Consider the following 23,550-nt stretch of genomic DNA (forward strand, 5'->3'; position numbering starts at 1 on the left):
AATGATCTCCCATGCTCATGGATTGGCAGGATCAATATAGTAAAAATGGCTATCTTGCCAAAAGCAATCTACAGATTCAATGCAATCCCCATCAAAATTCCAACTCAATTCTTCAACGAATTAGAAAGGGCAATCGGCAGATTCATCTGGAATAACAAAAAAACCTAGGATAGCAAAAACTCTTCTCAAGGATAAAAGAACCTCTGGTGGAATCACCATGCCTGACCTAAAGCTGTACTACAGAGCAATTGTGATAAAAACTGCATGGTACTGGTATAGTGACAGACAAGTAGACCAATGGAACAGAATTGAAGACCCAGAGATGAACCCACACACCTATGGTCATTTGATCTTTGACATGGGAGCTAAAACCATCCAGTGGAAAAAAGACAGCATTTTCAACAAATGGTGCTGGCACAACTGGCGGTTATCATGTAGAAGAATGCGAATTGATCCATTCCTATCTCCTTGTACTAAGGTCAAATCTAAGTGGATTAAGGAACTCCACATAAAACCAGAGACACTGAAACTTATAGAGGAGAAAGTAGGGAAAAGCCTCGAAGATATGGGTACAGGGGAAAAGTTTCTGAATAGAACAGCAATGGCTTGTGCTGTAAGATCGAGAATCGATAAATGGGACCTCATAAAGTTGCAAAGCTTCTGTAAGGCAAAAGACACCGTCAACAAGACAAAAAGACCACCAACAGATTGGGAAAGGATCTTTATCTATCCTAAATCAGATAGGGGACTAATATCCAATATATATAAAGAACTCAAGAAGGTGGACTCCAGAAATATTTGGGTTTTTTTAATGCATAAAAACCCATGCTTGAGAGTTGCAAAATACACTCAGATTCAAACTGCCTCTGTGTTTGTTTCTGTTTGTCACTGCCAAATTTTTACCAACCTAACTTTCGAGGAACCTCATCCCAGGGACCCCCATACCCGACTGGGGCGGTCCGTGGCATTTCTGTACAGGATGAGGTCAGGCTAAGTAAGCAATGCTTGCTGGGCTTCACAGTGCTGTCCGTCATCTTATTTGGGGAATCAGATTTCTCTTACAGGTGGAGAAAGGAGGTCCAAGAGGCAGTTTACCCTTTCCTATCCATATCTGTGATGAGTGAGCTTTCTGCTCTTCTGTAGGGCCGGTACTCAGGTATGTAGAAGTGATCTATGCTGATTGACAGCTATAGGGAACACTAAGCAAAAGAACCTGTTGATCATTTATAATGAGAGTATAATGTGGCCATTGTGATAACTGATTTGTGATCACAGGAATTTCCAAAAGAAGTTGGAGACAGTAAAGAAAAGAGCAGACATAGTTTTTCATTCCTAAATGCTTCCAAAGCAAACAGGGGCATGTCTATGTCTGTCTCTCTGGATGTATGTGTGCCTGTCTGTCTCTTTGTGTATGTGTGTCTGTCTCCCCCCTCTTGTGTGTGTATGTTTGTGTATCTTTTCTCCTCACTTTTTGGAGACAGGGTCTCATTGAAGACATCCAGGATGTCTTCAAATTGACCTTGTAGTCATAAATGACTTTGAACTTCTGATTATCTTGCCTCTATCTCCTAATTGCTGGGATTAAAGGTCTGCACCATCTTACCAGTAAGTGTTTTGAATGAGAATGAATTTTATAGGTTCATGTTTAAAATTTAGTCACTAGGGAGTGGTATTGTTTGGGAAGGGTTAGAAAATGTAACTTTGTTGGAGTGGGTGTGACCTTGTTGGAGGAGATGTGTTACAGGGGTGGGCTTTGAGGTTTCAAAATCCCATGGTATGCCCAGTGTCTCCCTCTCTGCCATCTGCCTTAAGATCAGGATATAAAACTCTCAGCTCCTGCCTCAGTGGCATAGTTATTGTGTCCCATCATGAAAATCCCGGACTCACCCTCTAAAACCATAAGCAAGCGGCCCGTTTGCTGCTTTGTAAGAGTTGCCTTTATCATGGTGTCTCTTCACAGCAATAGAACAATAACTAGCACCCCTGTTTTACAGTGATGGGGTCTATCCCAGGGCTCTGTGCATGTCAGGCAGGCACTTTACAGAGCTCGCTGTACCACCAAAAGTGATCCCAGACAGAACAGAGAAGAGTCAAGTGCTGGTGAAGGAGCACGTGCAGTGTTGGGCCACCCCATTACTCTCTGGAGAAGGGGATCAGTGATGATGAGGCTGAGAAAGAGAAAGGAGAGAAAGGTAAGGACGATGAGAAAAGACCTAAGCTTGAAGATTCCGGATCAGGTGACGAGTGTGTCACTGGCAAAGATAAAAAGAAGACTGAGGACAAATACATTGATCAGAAGAACTGAACAAAGCCAAGTCTGCTTAGACCAGAAACAGTGATGATGTCACTCAGGAGGAATATGAAGATTCTTTAAGAGCCTCAACAATGACTGAGAAGACACTTAGCAGCCAAGCGCTTTTGTGTAGAAGGCTAGTTGGAATCCAGGGCATTGTTATTTATCCATTGGCTAGCTCCCTTTGACCTCTTTGAGAACAAAAGGAATGACATCAACCTATGCCCTTGTGTGTTCATGTGCGACAGCCGTGATGAGGTGATACCAAAGTATCTCAGCTTCATCTGTGGCATGGTTGATTCTGAAGCCCCACCCTTTAACATCTCCAAAAACTGCTCCAGCAGAGCAAACTCTTCAAAGTCATCCAGGTCTTGAAGCTGGAAGAAAACTACAAGAAGTTTTATGGGTATTCTCTAAGAATCTAAAGCTTGGAGTCCATGAAAGTTCCACCCACCAGCGATGCTTCTCTGAGCTACTGTGCTGCCATACCCTCTCAGCCTGGAGAAGAGACAGAGTGTATGTATGCTATGAGGAAACACAGCAGTTTGCCTACTGCATCACTGGTGAGAGCAAAGAATGAGAGGCCAACTCCACCTTCAGGTTGAGTTGAGGATGTGGGGAAGAGGTCTTTGAGCCTCTTGACAAGTTTGGCAGCTCAAGTTGTTGATGGGAAGAGCCTGGACTCTTAAACATCCAAAGGCGTTCTGGTGCCACCAGTAAGAAAAATGGAGGGCAGTGACTCAAGTTTTGAGAATCTCTGAAAGATCATGAAGGAGAAGATGGAGAAGATGACAATCTCCAATAGGCATGTATCCTCACCTTGCTACCCTGTGATGAGCACAGTAGCTAGACAGCAAACACAGAGCAGTTCACAGAGGCCCAGGCACTATGAGACAACTCTATCGGGGGCTATGTCATGGTCAAACAGCACTTGGAAATCAACCCTGACCACCCAGTTATGGTGACCCTGCAGCAAATGGCTGGGACTGGCAGAAGCAAGGTTGTCAAGGATGTGGAGGCAATGCTGTTAAAGCTGCACTCTTCTTTCCTGGCTTCTCTCCTGAGGAACCTGAGATCCACCCCACCCATGATCACAGTGGGCCTGGGCACTGATGATGATGGGTGATAGTGGAGGAGTCCAGCCATTCCTGTTCCTGATGATGCTGAGAACGCATCTCACGTGCAAGCAGTTTAGAGTTGCCCCTGGAAACCCTGTGACCTATGCAGTTTTTCCTATGGCTCCTCAAGCAGCCATGACTTGCCTTGATCCACCTGGCTCTCTGCTTCTGTTTTCTTCTTCCCTGTTCTTTTATAGTAAGACAGGAAATCCTCCTCTACCTGACAGTAAGGTTAGATGTGTTGAATTGGGGTTTTATCGAGGTTTTTTTCTCAAATTAAAAGTATGCAAAAATAAAGAAGCAGTTTTATTTTAAAAAGCAAATAAATAAACCAACACTTTTTTAGCATAGCTTTACAGCAACCTGGATGGTCTAATACACGGGCTTTTGCTAGCCAGAGCAAAGAAAGGCTTTAAGCACTCACCTTGAGCAGAGCCTGCAGCCATGGTGAATGGAGGAGGTCATATAAGAGACACAGACCATTCACATCTCGGCTGTAGAAAAGGCTCAGTTCCTGCAGTAGGAGCCTCAGGATCCCAGAGAGACCTAGAAAAGGTCAGAGGGCAGCTGGCGGGTAAGGGCAGCAAGGAAGATGTTGTGACCGGGGCTTCTGTGACTGCTGAGTTTGCCAGGTACTCTGTACAAGGGGACAACACAGGGCTTAAGGCTCCATGCCCTGTCCTATCATTTATGTAACAAACTGTGAAAATTTTTCTTTTGTAAACTGCACATAAGCTAACACCCTCTTGGAACTGTGCCTAACATGAGACACTGAGAATAACACAATGGTTCTCCATTTCCTCCTTACCAGGCGGGAACTTGTCTCTAAACCATGCAGGTGTTTCCAGGACCTTCCTTCTCCAAGTCAAACACAGTTGGTTTTGTTCATTCTTTCTAAAATCATTTATTGAAAGTGTTACTGCAAACCTCCCCCATTAGACTTTAAAAATTTAAAGTTACATTGCATTATTTGTGTGGGACGGGGGCACGCATGCCACAGCAATTGGGTGAAGGTCAGAGGACAACTTGTAGGAGTTAGATCTCACCTTTGGCCCTGTGGATCCCAGGGAGAGAGAGCTCATGTTGTAAGTCTTGGCAGCAAGAGTCTTTGCCCAGTGAGCCATCTGGCCGGCCCTCCCATTAGATTTTACTTACTTTTACTTACTTAGCTAGCATGTGGAGGTCAGAGGACAGTTTGAGGGAGTTGATTCTCGCCTTCTGACTCAGGTCACTAGCATCCTCACTCAATGAACCTTCTGCCATTCATTCCTTCATTAAATTTCCTGATATAACTATCAATCGTTTACCAAGTAAAGGAACATCATGTAGAGTAAATCATTGCCTTTTTCATTATTAAAAAAAAAAATCTCTTTTAACTGTTACTTTGGATGCGAACAAGTTGTGCAGTTCTGAGTTTTCTATAAACCAGTGTGGCCTGGTGGGGCTCTGACCCTTTGGTGGCAATGTCTTCCTTGCACTGACAGTGGCTTGCAGAACTATCAACACTGGCTCTAGTGGACAAAGGTGCAGAAGCTCCCTGTGAGGATGAAGGCAAGCCACCCTGTGTGCTTGATCACATACTCAGATATTACCAACCATCTCTTCTGGCCTAGGAAGGAACTCTGGAGACACATACCATTCTCAGGATCAGGTGGCGTGGGAAGAGCTCTGTCCTCATTGGTCAGCTCTGCTCCTCTGTCAGACTGTCTCATCCTCCCTGCTGGAGCTTGGAAAGGAAGTCAGGAATAAGACGAAGATCGACAGACGGCGTATTGTCACTCAGCCACCGCAGCCGGTGCTCAGCACCCTGGAGCATATTTTCAACAATATTCTGCAAGCCTAGCACTAGGGCACACACACTAGGATGTGCATCAGGTACAACAGCCTTGTCCTATGATATTCCTCTCCAAATCAGCTGTTCCTAGCTGTGTGAAAGAGAAAACTATTCTCCCACAAACATCCCCCTACCCCACCTTTCGTCTATAATACATTGTTTTAAATTGTTTACATACACAGTCATACACTCACATGTGTATAATTCATTTTAGCTTAGAGGTCAGAGGATAGGTTGCAGGAATCAGTTCTCCTCCTCCACCATGTGGGTCAGAGGGACCAGTCTCAGGTTGTCAGCCTTGCGGGCAAGTGCCTTTACACAGAGCCATCTCAGCAGGCCATCCATCTCTTACAATAACGGACATGTCCTGTTTTATCTACCTGCTTTCCATCTGTTTGCCTGGGTGAATTACACACTGGTGAGGGCTCAGAGGGCCTCCCTGGCCTGAACACACCCTGATGCTCCATTCTGCATATGGCACTTTGTGGTTCTTCATGGAGCTTGCTGATCAGTTGCACAATTCCTGTTAGGCGACTGTATGGAACTCTGTGACACAGGTAGTATACTGTCCTGGATGAACTCTGTGACAGTTTACTGTCCTGGCATAGTCTTCTAACCTGGAGACAATGTAACAGTGATCTGGCTATTTTTCCCCACACAGCCTTTCTGCTCCACCTTACAACCTGTCTAAATCCTAGATGACAGTCTCTCGGACATTTTGCATAGATTGAAACACATGGTAGGTAGCTCATTGTATCTTACCCTATCAATTTCAATACTCATCTATAGCAAACAATTTAAACTACTTAATTAAAAAAATAAAAATAAAAACACTGCTCTAGATTTATTTACTCTCACAAAATGAAATCCAAAATGAGTGGCCTGGTGGAATAGAAGTTTCTGCATTGCCTGTTTGACAGTGTTGAGGCAGAGACCATCCAGACTTGGGTCAGCCTCATGTGAAAGGCTCACCAGCACCCTGGCCCAGCCCTGGGGTGCACATAGCACTCATCTATCTGCTCCAAGATGGTGCATTTCCAGCTGTCATGTTTATACCTCAGCCGGCAGGATGAGGACAGGGCGAAGGAGGCAAGGGCAAAGGGAAGGTAGGGGTCTCAGGGAAAGGCTTAGAACTTGTTCTATGTGATAGATAATCACTGTCCCTGCAGAATGTGCAAGTGTCTAACTTCATGTCACTGAAGAAACAAACATAAATCAACCCCAGAATGACCTGAATGTATAACTCAACTTTTCAAGCAGTGGTGGCGCACGCCTTTAATTCCAGCACTCAGGAAGCAGAGGCAGGTGATTCTGTGAGTTTAAGACCAGACTGGTCTACAGAGCGAGTTACAGGACAGCTGGGGCTACACAGAGAAACCCTGTCTTAAAAAACACAAAAACAAACAAACAAACAAAGTTTCTTCTTACAAACACAAAATAGTTTGCAAGAAACCAATAAATTTGAAGAAACGCTACCATCATAATTGAAGAATTAACACATTGCACATTAAACCTTACCAAGTAGTCTACCAAATCAGAAAATCATTCTATCAGCGCTAATCCTGCTTGTGACTCAGGAAACCACTACAGCACAGCACTCCTGGAGTCTATTTACTCCTGCATTCAAAGTTGCTACATCCTTTCAGGGTTTTGTGTAGGCTCACATGTGTGCTTCTGTGCTATCTATCCACACTCACACGCTTAAATACACAGTATCCACATGGTAGGAGGGAGCTGTTTTCAGCTATCTTGCTTTTGGTTGGTTTCCTGTTTGTTTGGTGACAGAGTCCCATGTAGTCCATGCTGGCCTCAGACTTTCTCTCTAGTCAAGGATCACCAGATGCTCTCATCCTCCGGTCTCCACCTCCCAAGGGCTGGGGTTGTGTGACAGGCATGTGTGACCACAAATGGTTTATGTGGTGCTGGGAACTGAACCCTGGACTTCACATATGCCACACAAGCATTCTACCAGCTAAGCTATATCTTTCTTTACCTTATCCTTTTTATTACTGGTGGGGCACTATGTGGATTTAAATAATAACCTTATGTGTTTAAGTGCCTTGGTTTGAATTGCGCCAGAATGAAGGATTCTAGACAGGTGATTTATAGGGTAAAGAGGTAGGGAATAAGAAAAGGCAATTAAAAACTGTGTTATAAAGCAAGTGGTCACCATGAATACCTGGAATGTACGCAGCATTACCTTAAAATTCAGCTTTGGGTCTCTGGGGTAGCTCAGCAGGAAATGCATTCGCTGCCAAGTCTGATGACTTTGAACCCACATGGTAGGAGGGAGCTGTTTTCAGTTGTTCTCTGACCTCCACAAGCACCAGGGCTTCCACAAACGCATGCGCGCACACTTGCACACAAGCGTACACACACACACAATTAAATTGTAATTAAACATTATAATTAAAACATTTAAAGCATTTCCTTCTGCTTTAAAACAATTGCTATTCAAAGTCCTGACCTCTTACCCACTAGGCTTGTTTTCTAAAGTATTTTTCAATATGGAAATCTTGAAAAAGCCCATATGCAACCCTCCCTGAGAAATGGCCTGCTGGCTTCCTCTGCATCCAAGGCCCTCACAGAAGATGGGACAGTTTCACTTGAACTCTTTGACAACGCACTGTGCCACGCTTAAGAGATGGTACTGTAGGACAGTCAACCACTTTAACACAGACTACCCACGATTATCTGTAGCTGCTGCTGGTGCCTTCTGGAAATGCGGCATTGCGAGCAGACTCTTACCTGCAAGGATGAAAACACAGTGTTGCTCCTGGCAAGAGAGAAGCAAGCAGGAAGCACCAGGAGGCTGCTAGCTGCCAGTCACCTGATGCTCTAGAGAAAAGCTCTGTGCATCCTCTTTGGCATAATCCTGCCCTTGCAGGCTAACCCTGGACCTCTTCTAAGCCTCCGCAGCAGCCCTAGCTGTCCCTGCAAGGGAACATCTCATTTACATTATCCTCCACCACAGTGAGCTTTCTCTCACATGAGTACTACACTCCCATACAAGCCCTTAATATTTCTGTTGACTGTTTCCAGATAACAAACACCAATCGCCCCCCTTCAAATCTTTCCTACTTTTAGTTTGTTTTTTTTTTTTGAGACAGAGTCTTATGTAGCCCCGGTAGCCTCAAACTGTGTGTATAACCAAGGATAACTGAACTTCCTCCACCCTCAAGGGCTCAGACTACAAAGGTGTGCCACTACACCCACCAGAGGCTTTTACTTTTCTTAACTTCAGCTTTTCAAGGCCTAATGCAGAACACATCTGCGGGGCATAGGCAGTGGGAAAGAGTAGAGGAAAGTCGGGAAGCTCTGGGTTGGAGTCCCAGCGCAGACACAGCAAACTATAGCTATTCACCGATAGGGAAAGGGAGCCCCCAGACTGGCACTGCTGAGGGCTGCTGTGAGTTACATAGGTGCTGGTATTTCTAGTCACAGACAGTGCCTGGAGATTTAGGGTTTTCCACACACACATGAAAATTTATTGTTTTAAGCTGCAACTCAAGAACTGTGTAGAATGAGGAAAATACAGTGGTTAGGCAGCTTCTCTTAAAACTGAAATTAGAAGATTGAATTGCAACGGGTTCTCAGAGATGTGAGATGGCATGCTGCCATTTGAGAATTTCTCTGGTCCTATTGTCCAAGTTTCCATCCATTCCCACTATTAGCCCCTCCTGATCTTTCTCTGAAGGAGGTAGGTGTTCAATTACTTTGGCTTTACTAGCCAAATCTGGCATTTGTGTCTTGGCTCACAAACTAAAAATATGCGAAATGAGAAAGAGTTGGTCCCTCTCCACAGGGAGCAGCTCGGCCTGGCAGAAGACGGTAGGCGGAGAGATGCGGACAGTGCTATCCTCCTAAACCTGTTCCTCTAGCCCTTCCCTAAACAAAAACAAAGCCCACAACTGTCTTACTCACAGCAGCAGTTTTCCTTGGAGACCTTTGTCTCTGGGTTATCGGGATCAGAATTAACTTGCTCTTTGCCAGAAATTGGCTAGTAGTTAAGTGAATTAAAAACCCCAGGGGTTCCTGAGGTCTGAGGCATGGATTACAATGTGGAGAAAGAATACTGTAAACTGAGCACTCTTTAAAGTACAGTCTGCCCCATGTCATTTCTTCCACAGTCATAGAACAGCTTCGTAGAGATGAATGTCATTTATTATGAAAACTGCTGTTACATTACAGCCAACATTCCAAAACAGTATGTTAACAAATGCTTGTCTTGATTATAAAGTAGCTCGGAAATCATGATCCTTTTCAAAAGTAGTTGCCGCCTGCTGAGTCATTTCCCATGAGTCAGGCCACTGCGCTCGCCTCCGAGTACAGCAGATGAGACAGAAGAGCACCTGTGGTATCCAAACAGCTACGAGTGGCACTGCTCCAGCGCACACCCACAACCCACACTTGTGAGGCTGCTTGTAAAAGAGCAAACCGTGGTTATGCGGTGCTGTCACAATACTTCTGAGGTGGGAGAATCCCATGTGCGTCTCTCCTTCCTTCCCTTCTGAGTTCAGTGTGAGGTAGAGGGAAGACCCGCAGACTGGGCTGAGGGCCACTGTAGCTCCCTGCTTCCTCACATGTGCAGATCTTCAGTCTCCACACAAAGCTTGTGCTAAGAAGCTTACGGGCCTCCTGGGTAGGCAGTGGGCCTCGGATCAGTGAGGTTTGGAGCAGCTTGGCACGGCAGTGTTTGCACTCCAGTGTATTCCTATGTTCTTTTCAGTCAGCAGGCAGAAGATCCTATGTGGATGCATTCCACGAGGGGACCAGGATGTCATAGTCACCCCGTGGGAGCTCTCTGACCACAAATGCCTTGGTAAAGGGGCTTACAAAAGGTTAAAACTACAGTTTAAAACTTCTTCTCCCCCACCCCCACCCCTAGCAAAGTAGCATGCTGCACTTGTGCCTGGGAGAGGTCTAGGAAGGCAAGGGATGGCTGCTTCAGTTCAAGTAAAACCTGCTCCTTGCCAAAGGGTATTGGGTAACTGCAAATGGAATTAGACAAACCAGGAGCTTAAACACAGTCATCAACTTCTTTTCATCTAAGCAGCTTTCCTGGAAAGGTTTCCTGGAACTGCATGGAGCTGAGAGCTTTCACTACAGGAAAGGGTAACCAGTTTCCTTTTCTAAGTAGGTGTGTGGATCTCAGCACAGGCCAAAGACTCTACTCTATCCCTATCTCCTTTTCCAGTCTCCATTTGAATGATACAGTATGTTTTCCATGCTGGGCTCTAATTATTAGTAAGGCTCAGAAATTACAACCAAAATAGCACAAAAGTCCATTCTGTATTCAACACTGTTCTTTGCCCCATCAGCCTCCAGTCGGTGCCTGTGCCATAGCTGTAGCCTCCGCAGCAGATAATCCGGTCCTCAAGCTGTCAGGCGCCCTAGTTAAGCTTCTCCCGCTGAATCTGGAAGTAACAGGCCTGAAAATCCAAACAAATTCAGATTCAGTTTCTTTAAGACTTGGGAAAAAACAATCCCTTACTGAAGGCACATTGTCTACCTCACCAAGCTCTCTCCAGCCAATGGCTACTGTAGCCTAACAACAACAAACACTTGCCCTCTATTTCCTCTGTGTACCGGTCTTTACTGATTAACATGAGACCATTCACTGGTGACTGGGAAGTGTGAGGGTACACGGGACAATGTGAGCAGAGCTCGTCCACATTTACTACTCGAAGGCTGAGCAGCCCCACACACCACACAGCAAGTCAGAGTTTCCAAGACTGAATTTCTGAGAAGCAGTGATCCCAAAGTGCTTGTGTGCTTAGGACTCACACACCAGAGTGGTGCACAATTTCCACTCTTGACTTCTTAGGAGAAATCCCAGGGAGTGGGATCCTGAGTCAAACACACCAGCGCTTGGCCATGACAGTCTCTAGTAACTGTTCTTAGAGAGCAGCCTAACTGCTCGCTGCCCTGTTACCAGCAATGTGGGAAAGGGGCCTCACTATAAACCCACCAGCACTGGGTAGAACCGGAACACTTCTGCTGGTGTTTTAGGCACACGCTTCAGTCTGGCCTTCTATGGCTTTAAGTGAGCCTGAGCATGTCCTTATGGACATTCACTAATGTTCCCTGGGAACGAAGGCTTCCCAGCAGGACTATGAAGAATCTGTAGACATGTCACTACAGCTTGCTCTTTATTTCTCTTTCTCAGTTTATACACAGAAACATTAATGTTAAAAAGTTAACTTGGGCCAGGAACCTGATGTTCAGTCCTAAGGGTTTCACAGACCCGTCTTCCTTTGCTCTACAAACCCCAAAGCACCTACACTTCTCTACCTCAGCCTACCTCCCAAACTGCTAAAACCACAGTACCTTTTCTTAAACATTTATTAAATAATTTGTATTCCCAATTTTAGTTTCCTTTTATGATATGGAAATTACAGTACTGTATTGCTAATATGAGCATTATCCTTACCATTAGGGACTGCCTACTCATGTGACTATAACACACGACTTCATATTAAAACCTGTGTTTTTATAAGATTTTATTGCCTGGCAGTATAGGTCTGATTTATTCTAATTTAATACATTATCGTGCTTTTAGAACCAACAACATATATTCTAAAGGTATTCAGTCTATACTGAAAGACAACTCAGACCCCCCCAAAAAATATGATATGTATTTGCTTCTATGTAGATGTTAGCTATTAAGTCATTGATAAGCAAGATACTTATCCACAGATAAGCACAGAGGGACGAGGGTAGGGATGGATCTCCCTGGAAGGGAGAATAGAACAGATGGTTATAGATGGGAGCGGGGGTTGGAGTGGGAGGATCACACAGGTAGGGGTGGAAGGGACTGAAAGAGGGGTACAGGAAGGACAGCTAAAACTAAGGGCCATTTGTCCCATGGACATACATACATACAGGAAGGCAATTTAAATGAAATCTCCAAATAACAGGGGAGACAGAACCCCAAATGGACATTTCTTGTCACCAAGTGAAGCTTCCAATATCAGAAATGGGTTACATTTAACTGAGCTCTTGGCCAAAGGTGCCCCATGGGAAGCACCTCCCCCAAAAACAAAACAAAACAAACCTCAGGTTATTGCCAAGGCTCCTGAGAGCTCTTCACAACCTGATGGTAAGAGCCTACTGCTGACAACACCTATACAACTCAGTGAACATGGAGAGGTTGAGCCGTGCCTGCCTAGAGCCTTCACCCCACTGACTGGGTACTAGAAGGTGCTCTGCACACTACCAAAGGAGACAGGCAAACAGCAACCCTGCAAACCCTGTCTGTAAGACATGCTGGTGCAATGGTGGCACACGGCTTGTGGGAGTGACCAGCCACTATCTGAGCTGAATTAAGGCCACTCCATGAAATGGAGTCCATATACAATGCTGTTTGGGTGGCTGAGAATCTGCGCCTAGACAGGCCAAGGACCTAGAGGAAAACAAAATACAACAGTTTGGCTGAAGGATCATAGCAATAAAATGCTCTCAGTGACATGCTGCTATATTCATAGATCTGTGCCTTGCTCAGCCATCATCAGAAAAGCTTCCTCCTGCAGCAGATGGGAACAAAGCCCAGTGCAGAATACAGAAATTGCTGTTATCTAAATCAAGGTGTGTAAGTTATAAAAGTACATAACCAATTGCCTGTTATGCCCTAAGTAACTACATACAGCTGACCCACTCCTTTGTACCCTTATCACTGTGAGCTCTGGACCTAAAGTCTACAAGAATGAATTAGGAACCTTGAAGCCAGGTACCCTGGATACAGCCAAATCTTCAATGGGTACTCCCTTGCTTAGCCCATACTGCCCAAATACAATCGGATGACCCTGCAGCTCCCCTTTGCTTTGTGTTCCCATCCTTTAAAAACATTGTACACTCTCCCTTCGGGAACGAGGTTCAGATCCAGAACTGACCGCCTCCCTGAGCGCTCGCTCAGAAAGTGAACCTTTCTTTTTTAAGCTTCCAAAGTGAGTTTTCTTGGCTTCCACCCAGAACCCAACAATGCCTGCTTGATTTTTAGCAAGAGACAGAAAACATGTGGATCTGGATGGAAACTGGAAAGAATGGCGGCAGGGGAGACCATAATCGGAATATACCGTATGAAAGGTCTTTTTAATAAAAGAAAAAAAAAGTCTACACTGAATTTTTCCTCAAAGAAGAAAGTAGGTGAGACATGGCAGCTCACACTTGCAGCTGCAGCCCTTGGGAAGCACTGGCAGGAAGGTGACTAAGAATTGCAGGCCAGCTTGGAAATAAACCATCCCTCCACCAAAGAGAACGAAAGCAGCACGGACAGAAAGAAAAGCAGTTACCACGTGGTTTACACTGTGGGAAGGAAGGAAGGAAGGAAGGAAGGAAGGAAGGAAGGAAGGAAGGAAGGAAGGACGGACTTACTGAGAACTGTTCAGGGAGGCACTCACCTTCAAGGTGGTGAACATGATGCCTTGTTCCCCATGCTGGAGAAAGGGGTCCATCAGATCCTCAATGAGGTGAACTTCAGAGCCCAAGTTCCGAATCCTGTGTCAGACAAAGAGATGGACGGGAAGTCCATGCTGTCTCTAAGTGGCCCTCCTTTAGAATCAACTGATGACGCAGACACACAACAGCTTAACCCAAGTGACATTCTATTCTGACAGGAGCAGCATCAATTCAAGACAAGCAGACTTGGTAAACCCAACGATGTCAGGAAAAACTGGATACCTGGCCCGCAGCACCACGTATAAGAAGACGGGGAACAAGTCATCCATGGACCAGAGGAAGTCCTCCTGCAGCGATGCAAGGACACTCTGGGAGATCTCTTCAAAGGTCTGCTGGATCACTTTAAGCTTGTCTGATGGAGTAAATGTTGTGCTGTTGTGAAAACAAAGTGTAAAAGATATCCTATGATTTTCCTAATAAAGCCATCTCTTATTCATTTAAAAAAAAAAATTCCTCCAGGTCACATGCCTCAATTAGACACACTAGGCAGCCAGAATGTGGAGGGATGGCCTGGAATCCTACAATGTTTGGGAAAAGAAGTCAGAAAAGAGATTATGGTGGGAGGACCCACACGGAATGTTTTCTTTGACCCACTGGAATTCCGTTTCTGAATGAAAAGTTGGCTAATGATAGGAGCACACAGATAAATCTCCAGGCAGGCTGTCTACTCCTTGGAAAACACAAGAGCATATTAGAGTAAAAGAGCCCAGATGTTTGCAAAGAGACTTTCTGATCTTTCCATTTATACTGACAACATTTAGGAGTAGGAAGGAGAATAAAATAGCAAGATACCATCGAGGAAAAAAAAAATGGAGAGGAAGGGGGTGGGGACCATTGTAGTCTTTCTACTCTCCCAGGACAGGAGCCACTACTTTGATTTGTCTGACTGTTCAACAACATGAGGCATTACCTGATCTGCTGCAGGCATTCTACTGCAGATGCAAAGCAAGCATCCTTTGTGGTTGACAACACCTGCATAAGGAGAATGAGTGTCAGAAGAGAGGCGTCTTCTGTAACAAGAACATGAACATCTCAGAGGACCCAGCCTGCTGGGGATAACTGGCATTAACATGAGCACTGCTCATGTAAAATGGAGTCCTTCAGAACAGAGAAAAGCATGTTTGATGAGGAACTAAAATCCACTATACCTTTTTACTCTCTCCAAGGATTGACAAGGTGGCTGGCCAGAATTTTCTACAATGAAATCATAAATTGTTAGTCTAAGACATCAGTATGGCAGACACACCCTTTATAAAGATGATGGTTATCTTGGCTTCCCTGCTCCCCTTAACAACTTTTCTACAAATTGGTTCTGGGTTTCATGTTTTTATTTACCTTTTTCCTAAAATTTAGTAAACATCCTGGAAATGGCTTAATAATGTGAAAACTCCTGAGAAGAAACTATATCTGGCTGGGAGTGAAAACTCCCGGAAAGAGCCTGTGTCTGCAGAGAATAATGAACTGACTGGGATCTCAGTGCTCTGAGAGACTGGAATTTGTAGGTTCAAAGGCTAATTACTTTATCTTGGGCTAACTTTAGCCTTCTGAAACAGCCACTCCTGGCTCTGAATCTGAAAAAACACCCCATGATAATAAATAAAGATCTCATAGAAGCTATTAACTTAGTAGAACACTTTTCCAGTAATCCAAGAGCTAAGAATGTCATAAGATAGCATCTTGGGTCTATAAAATAGCTACACAATAGCCGTACACCTTGCCTGCCTGTCTCACCATATCTGACTCTCTGGCATACTCAATGCATTTTAAACTTTCCTTGATTGATGACCTTCTTTGTTCTGTAAAACTATAAAAACTGCTTCCATGTTAGAGCACGGAATTTGGGATAACTTAAATCTGTGTTCCTGATCCATAGTCACTTATAATGGCTCTAGAATGAACAATTTCTTATTCCCTTGAAGATGAGAGCTGTGGTTTTTATATTGGCAATAGCAGCTACTATATCCCAGGGGGTTTTGTCATCCTATAACCTCAATCTACATCCAATAACTGCACACTACAGTCCAGAGTAGGTCCTTCATTTACACATTTATCACATTTTTATTACTAAATTATTCCATTGAAAAAATAACTTCCCAACAAAAATGTATACACTTTTTTGATAGCGTGAATATATGGCTCTTAAGTGGACTGGAATCAGCTCTATCACCACTCTAGAGAAAGGATGATAACCATCCCTGGAAGGAGAACCCATGCCTGAGATAATATGAAAATGTTTAAGTCTAACACTTTCAATTGCAAATGACGTGGGACGGATAAAAGGGAAGGAACACCAAAGATTTAAAGCAATTAACTTTTTCTAAGGAATGGGAGTATAAATTACACATCTTTATTAGCTAAGACGAGCCATTTAGTTTTTATATGATTATGTAAAAACCCATGTTCAGATATAAAGGAACTTCATAACCACCTTTGGACCCTCTCAGAAATGAAGATCATTAATCTGTGCTGACAGGGCAGATGAGCAAGCTGAGAAACCACACGCACATACACACAAGTAGATGCCAATAAATTCTTGGCAGTGCTGAAGGAATTTTCAATTCAAACTTTTGGTTCTGCTCACAACCACAGTACCTACTTCTGTACTCCAAGGAAGCCCAAGAGAGCAATATCTGGCTGCTTGTTTAGTCGAAGCACACATTCCCAGTAAATGTCTTCCTCTCGGTCATTATCCAGGGCATAGAGCATGAAGAGAGGTGGGTAGAGCCGTGGCAGCAGCACCGGAAGCAGTAAGCCAGAACTTGTTACTACATAACTACAAACAGAAGTGGGAAGGAGGCACAAGAACACTAGTCAGAGATGGCGCTTCCTTATGGACTGCAAGGTTCACAGGATGGTTTTGCGAGTGCTGCTTGATACAGGTAGAGTTGACTGTCTTGAACCAACTGCCAATTCTTTTGGATGACCAGAAAGCAAACTGAGAATCGCTTTGATTCCATCTTGAGGCTGCTCTTGCAGGGTCACCTAACTCGGCACAAATTGCCTTTGCTCAGCTGCCTTCCTGACTGACCACATGTGGCTACTCCCTCCCTGACAGCAGCTAGTACCACGAGGAAGCTAGACAGCCACTGAGGACATGAGGAAACCGGGCCTGGGGAAAGCAGCCATCTTTGAGGTTCTTCGGGAGTCCGTGCAGCATTCACACCACATCCTCACTACCTCACCCAGCTCAACTCACCCTGGTTCTGGTGACTCGGATCTGGAATCCGATTTTCCAGTACAGAAGGATCTCCTTCCAGTGGGCAGAGGAGCAGAAAGAGGAATTGTGCTGCCCTCCTCAGGAAGCTCAGGAAACAAGAACCTAAGTGAAAATCGAAAACAAGCCATAAGATTCTAGGTCCTCTGGAAGACCCAAAGGCAGTTGAAAGAGTCAGAAGCAAATATTAGCACCCGACCTATGGGCAGAAGCTGCTGACCCCTGTGGTTGAATTAGGGAAAGGCTGGAAGAAGCTGAGGAGAAGGGCAACCCTATAGGAGGATCAGGACCCCTGAGATCTCTCAAACACTGGACCACCAACCAGGCAGCACACACCAGCTGATATGAGGCCCCCAAAACATATACAGCAGAGGACTGCTGGGTCTGGGTTTAGTCAGAGAAGATGCACCTAACCCTCAAGAGACTGGAGGCCCCAGGGGGTTTAGAGGTCTGGTGGGGTGGGGGGATGGGCAGTGAGGACATCCTAGTCAAGACAAGTGGGTGGGGAGGAGGTATGAGATGTGGAACAGTTGGAGGGTGGACCGGGGGTGGGGGGAGAATAAAATCTAGAGTGTAAATTTAAAAAATAAGTAAAAAAATAAGAGAATACATGAAAATGATGACATACAATGTTTCCAAACTAAAAGAAAGCACATAAAAAGCAGAACGGACTGAATGCGTTTTGTAATTGACGGTTCTTAAAACTTTCTTTTTGTCTTCCTAGAAACAACTGTTTACCACCCCAGGGATTTAAAGCAAAATGTGTATGGGAAGAGTAAAGTAATAAAGTAATACGTTTCTGGTTATCCGCAGAGAGAAACACATTCATGCACACTGCACTGTGATCTGAGTAGCATCTACGTTAAAGTTCTTTTCTTTTCTTTTCTCCCCCCCCCCCCCCAAGACAGGGTTTCTCTGTGTAGCCCTGGCTGTCCTGGAACTCACTTTGTAGACCAGGCTGGCCTTGAACTCAGAAATTCACCTGCCCCTGCCTCCTGAGTGCTGGGATTAAAGGTGTACAACACCACTGTCCAGCTTAAAGAACTTCTCTTTCAGTTATGACAAATTGTACTGTATAATGTGAAAATGTTCTGTGAAAATACATAAAAGTAATGACATACAATGTTCCCAAACTAAAAGTGAGCATGTGAAAAGCAGAACGGACTGAATGTGTGGTGCTTCCTACAGAATGGGAACGGAGTGACTGAGTGACAGTTCCAAAATCCCCCAAGCAGGGGCTCATCTGACTAAGGAATTCTCTACCCGAAGTCAACTTGCATCAACTCTAATCAGAAACTCAAACCAGAATATAACCCCAACTGAACTACAGAGATATAAATTTCAGAAATCTTCTCTAAAATGCAGACTTGCTGCTGAAAGTTAGTTCTTCAAATGATAATGGACTAAATTTCTGACTACTCCCTAGGTTTGCTTTTCTCCATGCCTTGACGTGAGTTCTAGAGAAGTGGTCGTCAACCTGTGGAGCAGGGGTTGCACATCAGATAGTTATGCTACACTCCTAACAGTAGCAAGTGACAGTTAGGAAGTAGCAGCAAAGGAATGTTACGGGGGAGGAGGCCACCACAACCTGAGGAAGGAACTGTATTAAAGGGTTGCAGCACGGAAGTTGAAACCAGTGCCCTAGGCGTTTATCTTTGACTTCTGGGATGTTGCTGGGGCCCACCATATGTTTACTGTCTGGTTTATTTCAGAGACTTAACTCTTGACCTTTCAAAGGCAGCTTATAATATTGTCTATTTTTTGTGGAGTTACAGCTTGCCACCCACCTCTGCTCTCTTTATAGCTGGGAATACTAAAAAACAAAGTAAAGAAAGTTCTTTATAGCACACAGCCTAGCCAAGGCTGGAATGGAGACACTCCATTGCACGGATGCTTTTCACAGACACACGGCTCCTCCAAACCTGACACACTCCAAGTGTGCTGAGCATTTTGAGTTTGGTAATATAAGAACATTTCTGGGGCAAATTCCTAAGTGACTCAGTAGGGAACTCATTTGTTGGTTTAAAACTCCAGCTTGCTGCTGCCAGGATCTGTCTTCTCTATGACAGTTCCTGGCTCCTTTAACCCTGTCTCCTCTCGATACTTTCTGGTCAGTTGGGCGTCCAGACCTGAAGCAGGCAGCAAGCACTTCATTCTGGCTTCTGCCTCAGTGTCCTCCTCCACACGGCTGCGCTGCATGTGCTGTGTTCTGCCTTACTCTAGCTCACAGGCTGAAGATGACAACTCTTCTGTTGTCAGTGCTTTGTCTGGTTGAGCCTGGAGTGCTCACTGGCTCCTACTGAGTATATGAGTACACATGCTGCTCGTGGGAAGGGACCAGACTGGGCATATCCTCAGGGACTGAACTTCCACCAACTCTATTCTGTGGTTAGGTTTTAGAGGCATGATTAAGCCTCCAAGTTAAATACAAATATGACTACTATATTTTACACCAAATTAGACTTAGAAAACCAGAGTTTATTTTAGCCTTCAGTTATATGAGGTAGTAAATATCACATGAACAATTAAAAATGCACTTCCATTATTTAGTCTCTTTATGGATCTGTAGCATAAAGCTTTTTTTAGATGAGTACTTCCTATGATAGAGGGGGACACTCAAGTACCTCACAAGGCTGCAACATCTAGACTCCGGTTGAAGATGCCACAGACCACTCTGCAGCTTTCAGTGTAACGATCTTACCTCACAAGCTGGAAAATCCTCTTGAGATAAGATTTAATCTCCTTCACAGCTTCCTGCAGTAACCGGCGGTTGGCCCCTACACCCACATATGTCATTCTATACACCGCAACCAGGGTCTCCACAAGCCTGCCCAGTGGGTGCAGAGGAGTATCACAGGCCTGAGACCAGAAACAAGGAACATGATCAGTAGGCAGTAAGAGCAGTCCCTAAAAAACCATTTCCCCAGTGTCAGGAAAAGTCAGATTCCTTAACTTCCACATCTTTAGTCTACCTGGTGTAAGGCGCTAGCGTTGGGGATACTTGTTGTTTTGAGACAGGTCTCACTGTACAACAGCAGAAGCAACGTCAGGACTTGCTTTTCTTCAAGGCAACATTCCATATACATCCTACAACAGGTTTTATTTTTGCTTTCCTTTTTATATATTTTAAAGGTTTTTTAAAAATTATCAGTGTGATTGCATGCAGCTGCCTCAGAAGCCCAGGACAGCCGTTGCCAGCAGTTGCAGGGTCCTCTGCTCTCACCTGTTGAGCCAGCTCTCCAGCATCTATTCTTTCTTTCATTGTTGTTTGTTTTGGAAATAGAGTTCTGGTACGTGGCTTAGGTTGGCCTCAAATTTGTGATTGATCCTCCTGTCTTAGCCTCTCAAGGGCTGAACTTACAGAAATGTGCCAGGCTGACTTTTGTTAGGTTGGAAATGTTAAAATCTTTCTGGTGATGATACTTGTCTTAGTCAGGGTTTCTATTCCTGCACAAACATCATGACCAAGAAGCAAGTTGGGGAGGAAAGGGTTTATTCAGCTTACACTTCCATACTGCTGTTCATCACCAAGGAAGTCAGGACTGGAACTCAAACATGTCAGGGAGCAGGAGCTGATGCAGAGGCCATGGAGGGATGTTCTTTACTGGCTTGCCTCCCCTGGCTTGCTCAGCCTGCTCTCTTACAGAACCCAAGACTACCAGCCCAGAGATGGTCCCACCCACAAGGGGCCTTTCCCCCTTGATCACTAATTGAGAAAATGCCTGACAGTTGGATCTCATGGAGGCATTTCCTCAACTGAAGCTCCTTTCTCTGTGATAACTCCAGCTGTGTCAAGTTGACACAAAACTAGCCAGTACAATACTCTACATCAGAAATTCCACTTTGTCCTTTTTTATGGCTCAGGTTTTCTACTGCAGAAGAGTTAGCAATGGTGTTGTTTACAGAGGAGGATTATGGCTAACAATATTGCACAGCTCAAAACAGATAGAAGAAAGGACTTTGTTTTCATCACAAGGATACCTAAGTATCCTGAATTGATCGATATATAATATATAAATGTACCAGAATATTATACTGTTTCCTATAAAATGTAATTATTATCTATCAATAAGAAGAAAATAAATTAGAGCTTAGTGGCTAGAACCTATAATCTCTGCATTTGGGAGGCTCAGGCAGGAGGATTGCCCTGAGCTCAAGGCCAATCTGGGATACACAGTGAGACCCATTTAAAAAAAAAAAAATCAAAGATTTAGCAAACAAAACAGAGAAAGTAAAACCAATATTAGGTTAACCTTTGAATGATGACCTTGTTTGTTTTGGAGAGTCTGGGGGGGGGGGAGGGAAGGAAGAGTAGGGATAAGACACGGTTTCAAGTTGCTCAGCCTAACTACATATTTTTTAGCAGATGGCCTAGACCCTTCCATGTGCTGAAACTTCAGGTGTACATGACCACACCCAGCTGTCTGATCGTTTCATTCACAAAGCCGATGTCACTTTGACTTGTTTACCTTTATTAAATACTTCTTGATGTCATCATATTTCTCCACAGAGAAGGCGCCAATGTGCTGGGGAATGTACTCCAAACTCTCCAGGGTCTGAGTCTGAGAGCGGCTTAGTATTTCTGGACTGTGAAGAGGAAGCAGAAAGGCCAGCTTTTCATGTGAGAAAGCACACGTCAAACCGTCAGCAGCTGAGGGGGAGGGGGAGGGTCTGACACAGACCCACCTTGCTCACCGTGAGCACCCACTGACCTAGCCCAGGCCTAACACGTTCAGCAACAGCAGCTGACCTCAAGTTACACAAGTCACTCAAAATGGTATTGGCTGACCTGCTACAAGAGTTTACATTCACCTAGCACAGCCTGATGTACTCTACATGCCTGACCTGCTACTCAAATGCAAATGAAAAGTGGCATAAAAACGGATTTCTAGAAAATCAAATGTAGCAGCTATACACAAAGATCAAAGCAAGCACTTCTGCATGGTTTAAAATTTTTAGGTATATTTTGTTTTCAAATGTTTTGCCTGAAAAAATATGTGTGCATGCATATGTTTGTGTGTATACACACACACACACACACACACACACGTATATATCTATACACACATATGTATGCATGCACCATATGTGTGCACATGACCACAGATGCCAGAAGTGATCCCTATCCCTGAGGAGTGGAGTCATAGACTGTAAGAGCCACCATGTGGGTGCTGGAAATTAAACCTGGGACCTCTACGAGAGCAGCCTCTTGTGTAGGCTCTGAGGCTGTTGTAAACCTCGGTCCTCTCTCTAGGCACCCTTCTTGGTATTTTAGCAGTAGAAACAGAGCTGACACCTACCTGCAAGCATACTTAGGACTATTTCAGGGAAATTCCATTAAAATGCTTAGCAAAGCTAGGAAAGGTGAAGACAGTTGGATGGAGAAAAGGATAAAAGCTAAAGGAGAAAGGTGAGCAGGAAGTCCACCTGTAATTTTCTTTTAGTGCTTTGGAAATGTTGGGCCATTTCTCCCTGGGCTGCAGGCTCTTGCTTACACGCTGCACACACTCACTCACTGGGGGGCTCTGCGTGTAGTGCACACTTTTCTAGACACTGAACCCACTTAGCTCCTGAGCTTAGATGTTTATCTTTTACCAAACCTTGAGCCTTTCTCAACCATTACGGTCTCAAAAACTCCCACTCCTTATCATTATTATTTCTCCTGTTCTAGAATTCTGGTGGGCTTTTTAATCCTCTGGAAGTACATGCAGTGGTCTTACCACTGAGCCATCTCTCCGGTTCTTTTCTTCTAGAATATTTTAGACATTTAAGCCCATCAGTTCTCCAGGCTCTGCATTCATTCCCACCCCACCTGAGTTTTTGCTGTGTTTCTTCAGACCATTCCGACTGACCCCCAAGTTCACTGTCTCCTCCATTAGCACCTCAGTCTGCTTCTGTGCCCAGCTGAAGTCTTTAAGGGACTGTACTCTGGCAATCTAAAACTTGAATTTGGTTCTTCTTATAGAACCCACTCACTCCCACTTCTTGGCCCCGGCGTTCCCCTGTACTGGGGCATATAAAGTTTGCAAGACCAAGGGGCCTCTCTTCCCAGTGATGGCCGACTAGGCCATCTTCTGCTACATATGCAGCTAGAGACAGGAACTCTGGGGGGGGTACTGGTTAGTTCTGCTTCTTTGATGGTAATCTTTTTTTAAAAAAAGATTTATTTATTATTATATTTAAGTATACTATAGCTGTCTTCAGATACACCAGAAGAGGGCGATCTTATACATATGATCTCATTATGGATGGTTGTGAGCCACCATGTGGTTGCTGGGATTTAAACTCAGGACCTTAGGAAGAGCAGTCAGTGCTCTTAACCACTGAGCCATCTCTCCCACCTGGTAATTCAATTTAACACCTATTTCAAGGATGACTTTGGCTGCTCATCAGAGCACTTCTGCCATCATTGTGTTAAAGTTTATGCTAGCTAACTCCAACATTAGCCACCTCTTGTCCATGCTGGAACATCCATTTCCCAATGAGTTAAGCCATCTTTCCAGAACAGTATTTTGGCCTTTAAGCAAGCAACCTCAGCAATAAAACTATGAGTGCCATGGCAGTGAAGCAATTTCATTGTTTTTACTTAGAAAGACTCAAACGATTGACTGGGCTAGAGAAATGGCTCAGGGGT

The 23,550-nt window shown here is 44.5% G+C and overlaps 2 protein-coding genes and 1 pseudogene across 4 annotated transcripts in view; 1 reads left to right on the top strand and 2 right to left on the bottom strand.

Moving 5' to 3' along the window:
- Mpp4 (membrane protein, palmitoylated 4 (MAGUK p55 subfamily member 4)) overlaps positions 1-9,851 on the bottom strand; it is a 42,455-nt gene extending 32,604 nt beyond the window's left edge. The window contains exons 1-4 of one of the 2 annotated variants that reach the window (NM_001164682.1): positions 9,170-9,851; positions 7,934-7,993; positions 5,048-5,137; positions 3,836-3,957 (exon numbers count right to left, since the gene is read on the bottom strand). In NM_001164682.1, the coding sequence (NP_001158154.1) occupies positions 3,836-3,957; positions 5,048-5,137; positions 7,934-7,976 (255 nt within the window). In that variant the 5' untranslated portion in view covers positions 7,977-7,993; positions 9,170-9,851. Of the gene's footprint in view, positions 1-3,835; positions 3,958-5,047; positions 5,138-7,933; positions 8,099-9,169 lie in introns of those variants that run through there. The other variant, NM_145143.3, reaches the window with a different exon arrangement.
- Gm19125 (predicted gene, 19125) lies at positions 2,069-3,419 on the top strand (annotated as a pseudogene).
- Als2 (alsin Rho guanine nucleotide exchange factor) overlaps positions 9,218-23,550 on the bottom strand; it is a 74,476-nt gene continuing 60,143 nt past the window's right edge. For both annotated transcript variants that reach the window (NM_028717.6, NM_001159948.2), the window contains exons 26-34: positions 21,386-21,503; positions 19,618-19,775; positions 16,899-17,021; positions 16,299-16,475; positions 14,851-14,896; positions 14,613-14,674; positions 13,925-14,074; positions 13,645-13,741; positions 9,218-10,677 (exon numbers count right to left, since the gene is read on the bottom strand). In NM_028717.6, the coding sequence (NP_082993.4) occupies positions 10,639-10,677; positions 13,645-13,741; positions 13,925-14,074; positions 14,613-14,674; positions 14,851-14,896; positions 16,299-16,475; positions 16,899-17,021; positions 19,618-19,775; positions 21,386-21,503 (970 nt within the window). In that variant the 3' untranslated portion in view covers positions 9,218-10,638. The remainder of the gene's footprint in view (positions 10,678-13,644; positions 13,742-13,924; positions 14,075-14,612; positions 14,675-14,850; positions 14,897-16,298; positions 16,476-16,898; positions 17,022-19,617; positions 19,776-21,385; positions 21,504-23,550) is intronic.

This window comes from Mus musculus, chromosome 1 (assembly GCF_000001635.26).
Source record: "Mus musculus strain C57BL/6J chromosome 1, GRCm38.p6 C57BL/6J".
NCBI lineage: Eukaryota > Metazoa > Chordata > Mammalia > Rodentia > Muridae > Mus > Mus musculus.